This window comes from Myotis brandtii, unplaced genomic scaffold (assembly GCF_000412655.1).
Source record: "Myotis brandtii unplaced genomic scaffold, ASM41265v1 scaffold84, whole genome shotgun sequence".
Classification (NCBI taxonomy): Eukaryota; Metazoa; Chordata; class Mammalia; order Chiroptera; family Vespertilionidae; genus Myotis; species Myotis brandtii.
The window spans coordinates 6,052,778-6,061,383 of record NW_005371410.1 but is presented as its reverse complement, the minus strand read 5'-3'; the positions used below and the strand labels follow the sequence as shown (position 1 = coordinate 6,061,383).

At 48.0% G+C, this 8,606-nt stretch overlaps 1 protein-coding gene across 1 annotated transcript; it reads left to right on the top strand.

Moving 5' to 3' along the window:
- Positions 1-478: 478 nt before the first annotated feature.
- On the top strand, positions 479-7,450 carry LOC102256073 (protein FAM205A-like). The gene is made up of 4 exons (XM_005884645.1): positions 479-622; positions 1,517-1,562; positions 2,544-2,604; positions 3,595-7,450. Exons 1-4 carry the CDS (start codon positions 479-481, stop codon positions 7,448-7,450), a joined length of 4,107 nt encoding a protein of 1,368 aa, XP_005884707.1.
- Positions 7,451-8,606: the final 1,156 nt, after the last annotated feature.

The window sequence follows — 8,606 nt, the reverse complement described above, 5'->3', positions numbered from 1 at the left end:
TGTGTATGCTTCCTACATACATTTCAGTACAGATGAGGGTGAAGATCCTTCTGTACCTCTTTCTCAAGAGGTGTCCTGTGTCCCTAGACACTCAGTTTTCTGGGGACAGGTGACCAGAAAACTGTCATGATAGAGAGAATCAAGTCATCAGGCTGATGTAGAGTGTGGAAAGTGAAGACAAAGTGGGCACATAGACACTGCCTATGCATGGGTACCTTTAATCTCTGACTCTGTAACCTTTACAGACAACCAGACACACTCATCAACAGACTGAGTCACCACACAAACTTTCCTAAGACATAAAAGTCTTTGACACTACACCTGTCTGGTGAAACAGAAAGGCTTTGTGATGCAGCCCGGTGACATGGTTCTATCCCCTGTGAGGTGGAAATGACAAGGCATGGCATTGGGGGTCATTAGGTACTAATGACCTAGATATAGGGAAGGGTCATCTCCTCGTACTTGTGAGTTTTAGACCATGTTGAATCCTACTTTTTTCCTATGGGATTTGATGTATCCCTTATATACCTATGGCTCCATCTTTATTATTGTTCTAATGATCTGGCAAGTGAAAAGGAGTTACCATGGATTAAGGTTAGAACCTAGAAGGAGCTGCTGTCAGGTAGGAAAATACTGACTATGATTAAACTAATTATGCCTTGGATAAGAAGCTTTTAAGACCTCAGAATCTCTCCTTTTACCCTCCCCACCCATTATTATACCACACATTTATTTACTTTAATATGGTACTTTTCTTCTCAGAGACTAGAATAACTCCTTGCCAGACTATCCTGGCAATGTATTCTAATGGAAAAATCAAGAACCTTTCTATCAACCTTGGATGGAGACCTAGATTAAATGAAATCTATATCCCTAGCTCTTAGAAAACTCCCCAATATGAAGGATTCTTTCCATTAGTGGTCCATTAAGGTAGTTGTTGGCTATTAGATCTACACACCCTTTAATTTGTTCCACTCTTCTTTTTTTTTTTTCATGCTAACGCATAAAGGCAATATTAGATGAAAGTCTATGTGTTTTCACAGAAATCCTGGTGAAGCCCCCAGCTTGTTTGCATACATCATTTTTAAAAAAATAATTCTTTATTGTTGAAAGTATTACATATGTCCTCTTTTTTCCCCCATTGACCCCCTCCAGCCTTCTCTCCCTTCCTCCTCTCCCCCAAGCCTTCAGCACCCTATTATCTGTGTCCAAGGGTTATGCATATATACATACAAGGTCTTTGGTTGATTACCTCCCACCCATGCACGCTTCCCCGCCTTCTCTTTGAGATTCCACACACTGTTTCATGCTTTGAGTATGGAAGGGTCTTGAAATGAATTAGAAGCAAGCAGAGAGGGGAAATGTTGGGGTGAAAAGGATGGAGATGGAAATGAAAGTAAATAAAAATATAGACATATAAATAGAAAGTGATTAGTAAACATATATTAGATTTGTCTCATTTTGGACATAATGAAAAGTGTCCCAGTTTCACACTTTAACTTTTTTTGTCTTTAAGCGTCACCGAAAGCTCAGACAAAGGGCTATAGATGCAGCAACAAAAGGTAAAGTCCTAGTCTCTTCTCTGCCTTCCCTCCACTATGAGCAAGGTTCCCATGGATTTTTTCCTCCTTTGATCTCTGGTACCAGGGACATGTACTCTAACCACTAAAGGTGCCAATTCTCCAAGTCAACAAATTCTCCTAATAACTTTCTTGGGTGGGAAATCAGAGCCTGGGAATGTTCCAAAATCCTCAATTTTACCCCAAGGTATGAAGAATGAGAAAGTGGGGCAAAAGCGCTTAACTGAGTAATTTACTACTTTTATGAGCCAATGGAAGTCCCTTTATCTCTCAGTCTTTTATTCATTAAACTAGAGGCCCGGTGCATGAAAATTCATGCACTGGAGAGGGGGTCCCTCAGCCCAGCCTGTCCCCTCTCACAGTCTGGGAGCCCTCAGGGGCAGGAGGCGACCTGGCAATCAGGGCAAGATGACGCCCCATCATACCTCTGCTGCTGCCACTGCCAGCAGCGCAAGCCTTGACCAGCCCTAGTTACCGGCTCCTCAGGCTGGCCCTGGGAGGCTGGGCAGGTGCCATCTGAGGCTTGCCACACGCCTGCTGCTCTGGCAGGGCTGAGGGGACTGGGCACCACTATCTTATGGCTGTGGGTACCGCCATCTTTGAGGGCGTGGCAGTCAATTAGCATATTCCTGCCTTATTAGCTGTGGGCACCACCATCTTTGTGATGGCATGAGGGACAATTAGCATATTCCCTCTTTTTTAGATAGGATAGGCACTTGAAGATCCTGCCTCACGGTGTGATTGTGAAGCTCCAATGAGATTAGGTCTTGGACAACCCATCGTAATTGGTTAAGTTGTATGCAGACGTGCCTTAGTGAATTGACTGTTGGGATTTCCAACCTTCTCTTATTCAAAGGCCTTCATTTGAATGCCCTATAGGATGCCCCTCAATCCTTTCCCATTCCATGTAACACTGTCTCCTGGTTTCTTTTTCCTTTTATTTTTTGTCTCCTGGTTTCTCAGCTAGAAAACATTCCTTCAAAGAAGATGAGAAGCCATGGGAGCTGCTCTCTGTCATGAAAAGGTGATTACTTGCTCTTTGTAGTCTTCCAACTCCAGCCTGAACTGTGATGATTTCTCTACTTGGCCTGGGACAGGGATGAAAAAAGGGATGATGACTGGGAGGGAGTCAGATACAGTGGAGGCTGGAGCACTGGTTGAGAGGGTTGCCAGGACAAGGAAGGTTCAGACATCTCAGGAGAGAAGAGACTCCTACTTCTGCTCTGGGCTAAGCTCACAGTGCTTCTGGAATTCAGAATTCGACTTGTACTTAATTTATAAAAAGCTCTGCATGGGTTGGCACTCAGCTACAAGACAGTTACTCAGTCAAGAGAATGGATAAATAAGTGCATACATAAGTCATCACTCTCATATTCTTACAGCTACACCCTTTCAAGGGCAGACCCCTGAACCCTGATGACATTACCTCCTCTGGTTCTGTCTTCAGGGAGCCCAGTTCCTGAGACAGCCCCCATCCAGGAGCCAGTTATCTTGTATTCTTCTTAATGTCTCTAGAGAAAGGGATTGGCTAGAGATAGGAACTCATCAGAGTCCCTAGAATACAGAGTTTCCACAAGTAACTTATTTTCCAGAGTTTGGAAATATTGAATACCAGTCTGTGGCCTTTTTAACCCAAATGAGACTGACTCCAGGTTCTACTTGGTGATGTTCCAGTAGCTAAGAATTGGCTCCCCCATCTGCCATATTTCCTTCTCCTGGTCAACTTCCCCATATGGGTCAGCCAAGAACTCACCCCACCTCCCAGTTGTTCATGGCCCTGTGTTCTCTTGAATGGTCTGAGACCTTGCCTTAAGGCCCCAGACCCTCAGTTCAGCACACTATAACCTTCCAAATGGCATTTTCCTATGAAGAAAAGTGTAGGAGTAAACACTAGAGTCGGGGAGAGGCCCCAGGGTGTACAGGACTAGGAAGGACAGGACCAATCTTCAGGTCACAACTTTCAAAGAGGAAGCTGTCACTCCATCATTAACAGTAACCATGTTTTCTCTTTCAGCCACAGCTGGCTTCCTCAGGAGGGAAGTGTGCGGAGCCTCCTCTGTGCCGATACCTACTGCCAAATCTGCAATGCCATGGTGCTGGAGATCCAGCGGTTGCTTGTGGGTGAGAACAGCCCGGTCTCTGCCACTTCACCAGGACCATTAGAGGGCTCCCCTTGCCTAGAGATTTTGTCCAAGTCCAACGTGTCTTTTGAGCAGAGTCTGGAGCATCATTCCATGCACCCGAAAGAGCTTTCATTTCTTTCTGCAGCCCCTTCAGTATCACAATTTATGGATCAGAAATCCTTAACCTGGTCAGCTGCACAGTCAGTCAGTTCAGATAGCATCAAAGATTGTGAGGCTGAACAGTCCCAGCTAGAGCAGGCATTTCAAGTGCAAGAAACTCCAGTGGATTCAGAGACTATAGTTTCTTCAAGGTTTGAGGAGCCTAGGAATACAGTGAACCAGCAGAACATATTGAAGAGCAATCTCAACCTTGTGTATGGGGACCAAGGTCAGCCACCCTTGCATCCCCAGGTCCCTATGCCGATCCTGAACCAAGAAATCACTACCCTGACACATTCTATGGCCTTTCCTATGGCCACTGTCCTCCCTACCCACCTGCCATTCTCCAGTCCTGAAGTCCTGTGGCTTCTTGAGGTACATGTAAAAAAATGGATGCATTTCCAGAGGTGGGGGCTGCCTAGACGTGTAGAGAAGTCTCTGAGGCAGTTTATGCCAAACCTACCATTGTTTTACCAACTTGTAAACAACCAACCAGTTTCTTTCATCCAAAATGATATTGCTAAATTCTCTGTAGAGAAATTTGCGACCATTTCTTATCAGACCTGGGGTTCATATATGGCTGGCCAGGCTACCCAGGCATTCTGGGTTTCTGAATGGTCCATTATAAACCCAGTACAAAGATACCACTACCAGCAAAGCCCAAACCATGTGGTGCCTCTAGCCTTCCCGTCTCCACCTGGTAGAGACATAAGTAGCCTCTACCTATTTCCCGGGCAACAGGCTAATGACTCAGTGGGCCACTTACAGCAGAAATACACCCAACTATTCTGTGGCTTACCTTCCCTGCACAGTGAGTCTCTGGCTGACACCTCCTTGGGCTCTCAAGATCACTCCACACATGGGAGCATGTCCAAGCTCTCCTTGGAGGATCCTTTTCTCTTCAAGGAGCTGTCCTTCCTCCCTCTGTTGCCTAGAACTCCACCCCAGTCAGCCCCACCCTCTTCCTTATCTTCCCCTAATTGGGTCATGCCATCTGATCATCAACAAACTCAGATCCATGTCCCGTTTCTGACTCTGGCTGAGTGTGAAGCCTTAGAGTGTCACATGCTGCAGAGGCAGCTCCAGAGTCAGTGGGGTTTGCCAGCTGTTCTGCAAAGAGCTCAGCACACCCAGAACCCTGTGCAATATAAGTCTTGTGGCACCGCCCAGTCTCCTCGGACTGTGAAAACTTCCTGGCCAGGAAAGCCCATTTCTGTTCTCACAAGGGAGCATGCCCGGAGGCTGCTGGACTTCCACCTCCAGAGGCAGCTGATTCACCATCGCTGGGGCCTGCCCCAGGTGATCCAGCAGTCCTTCCAGTTGCTCCTGGCCCCCACTCACCAGCAGACTCCATCCTGGAGCAGCACAGCCCTAGCCAATGTGAGTGTTGCCCAACATTCAGCCCTAGAGGCTACTGGTGCTGATGACCCTTTCTCACCCTTTAAGGACCCAGTGTCAGTCCTCATGCCACACTTATTAGACCAGGCCAAGGCAATACTGCAGAGCCACATCAACTCCAAATGTGGGCAGATTCATGAGGGTAAGGTCCCTGCCCATGTGTATAGGTCTTGTGAGTGCCTAATTCCCGGGGGCCTCAAAGTGGCTCCCTTCACTTGCATCCCAGAAAGCAAGCTCTTGGAACTACAGGCAGCAACCGACCCTGACCTACAACAGAAAGTTAGGCCCTGGATGCCAACAGTCCTTGATCAGCAGCAACAGACCACCCCAGATGCTGTCACTGAGCCTCGTAAGCTAACTCAAGCCCTGTCCAAGGAAGTCCTTGAGAAACTGGAGATGATTTTACGGCACAAGTATCTGACCTTCTTATCAGGGCTGAATCCTCTTTATTACGTGGCTCCCTCCAAGGCCATGGCCCCAGCGATCACTGCTCATGCTGCCACCACAGAGGTGGTGCCTGAGGCTGTCAAAATCTTAAGAGAACCTCTGACTCAGATGACCTCACTTGAAGAGCAGTGTCTAAGTCGTGAGCCATTTTTTCAAGATACCAAAGAGACTTGTGAAGAAATTGCAGGTGATTTTCAGTCTGAAGTGCAAGTGGAAGGAATGATTGAGATGGAGCCTCTAGAAAGGCAGACAGAGTCTGCTCGGCCCTACTTACTCAAGAAGCCCATCTTGGCCAAACTAAATTTCCATCTGAGAAGGAAGGTCTTAGAGATACAATGGGGAATTCCCACAGAGGCAAGGGAGTCCAGGGAACAAACTGGAGCAACCCCAGAGAACACATCCACACAGGAGTCTCTTGGGAGTCTAAACAACCAAGGGAAAACATGCCTCCAGGAACTGCCCGTCCCACCAGACATTCCCTGTGCCCCACATCCAGAGTGGCTCTGCCTTAAGGAACAGTTGTCCACTGAGTTAAAGGCAGTGCAGCAGAACCAGAAGCAACCTAGTTCCAGAGCAGCACCCCATGGTTCTGCCCATGGGCCCTGCAAGATGACTCAACCCTGTAGAGACATGACAGAGGGCCCAGTGCTTTGTGTTCAGCTGGAGACCAGTGTGAACCACCCCAGCCTGGAGGAGTCCCAGGTCCCTGAGTCCCAAAACCCTGGCAAGAGCAAGTACTCAGCCCCAGTCCCCATGCTGACTGAAAAGAAAGAGGACCCAAGGAAACCCAAATCATCAGGAAAACGTAGAGAAGGAGGTGCAGGGTTTGTGCTCTTCTCAACAAGAGAAAAAAGCCAACCTGCTGGAGCCCAGAGGCTAGAAAGGATGCTTCTGAACAGGACACCCCAAAGCCCCTGGCTACGGAGACATGGCTTTCACCTTGATGCTCTCTGTCAACACAGTTCCCAGCATCGCCCTCAGCTTAAGCCCCCAGTCCTCCTTCCAGGAATCCCTGGAGGGAAGGAATCTAAGAAGAATGACCTGCAAGACAGTCGAACCAGTCTCAATGTCAGCCTCAAGGGGGCAAGGATTCCTAAGAATGCCCAGCCTGTCGGGCCCCAGGCGTCACAGGCCCAGCCTGTCCTGGCCCAACTCATTCAGCATAAGCCATTACAGGGCCCAACTTTGCAAGGTCAGGTATTGCAGGGGCAGGTGATGCCAGCCCATACTCACAAGAGGCCCAGCCTTCCAGAATCAGACTTGAGATATAAGATGAAATCCTTTCTGCAGTATATCAACCTCAAGGCAAAAGGCAAAGAGCACAAGGAATCCATGTTTTTGACAGCTGTGAACGTGGCCAACACCAGAAAAGAAAATGTAGCAAAGAGGCTGGCTCCAGCCAAAAGTCCCATGGAGCAAACTAAGACAGAGAAGAAGATAAGAGGGGACCCCAAAGTCCCATCTCCCCTGACTGAGAAGCAGGTGGGCCTGGCCTCCTTGGAAGGCTCCCATTCCCCAAACAGTAAGCTCAGGCACCGCTCCTGCTCCCATCAACTCCAGTCTTCCTCAGGCTTAGGCCACCCCCGTCATTGTCCTCGGCACTGTCCTCAAGTGGCTTGTGCCACCCAACCAGGATCCCACCCCAACTCTCAACTCTCACCTCAGAGGGAAATGTTGGCCTGCTCAGGAAGACCCAGCACAATCAAAGGACTTTGCAGGCTCCCCCATGTCTGCATCCCTTAAATGGATAGCTACTGTCTTTGTCATTAATGTGCAGTGGGGCAGCACTCCACCCAAAGTACAGTCTGTATCTCTAAGCAAAGAATTGTCTGTCTGTTCCTTCCCTCCACTGTGGCGTGTTAAGGGAAGGCATGTCCTTCCGATCTAGAGAAAGAGCTTTAACCCACATTTATGTGGGGTCAGCATTCTACACAACTCCTCCCAGCCCCTCCCTGGACAGTGGATGAAGGGACTTGAGTAGAAAAGGAAGACCCTCATTTAAGGTGCATTGAAGGTAAAGGTCAGACGTGAATTCCAGCATGGCTTCCCATGGTTTCCTTGAGCCCAGAGGAGCAATGTGGACATGAGGATAGTACTGACAAGAAGGAGTGGCCAGGAATCCCACAGGCAAAATTCACTGATGACTTCTATACATGGCCATCTCTGGAGAGGAGCTTTTTAGAGAAGTGTCACAGTGATCCAGCCTTGAGGAGGTGCTTTGTGTTTATCAAAAGCATGTAGCTAATGTGATGGAATGTCCAAAGCAAATGATAGAATCTCCCCGTTTCTGCTCCCTCTTGGTTATTGGTTAGATCTTTCTGGAGAACTCAGCTGGGAGGCTGCTGTAGCTGTCTTTTTGTCTTTAATTTTTGGCATTTTATTTATGATGTGTCTGGGCGTGGGCCCGTCATAGCTCCTCCACTGCCTGTTATCTGCATGGAGTGAGTCCTGCAATGAAGATCCCAGTACGATATAGAGAGGGGCTTGTTTCCCACCCCCAAGGGCAGGCAGGGGGAAGGCAGGGAGGGGAGCATATAGACAAACAGAGGTCTGAGTATTTGGGGTAGAAACTGACATGTTCTGACCAGACCATGTAACAGAACAAAGCCAATTTGATTTGAACTCACAAGAACCTAGAGCCAGGAAGCCAACCAAGGCCCAAGTGCTTTGCCGGGAATTAATTAAATCTGAGCTTCAATCTGCTTGCCAATGGTGTTATAACGTGAGTTCTGGGAAAGAACCACAAACCGAAGGGGTTTTCTAACTGTCTGGGCTTGTCAAGTTACCACCAGCAGCTTGTACTTGGCCCAACTGCTGTCTCATTTCTACATCACCTACACCTGGGATTCTGCTCCACTTTCTTCTTTTCCACCAACCTTGCCTCCTTGAGGGAAAAATC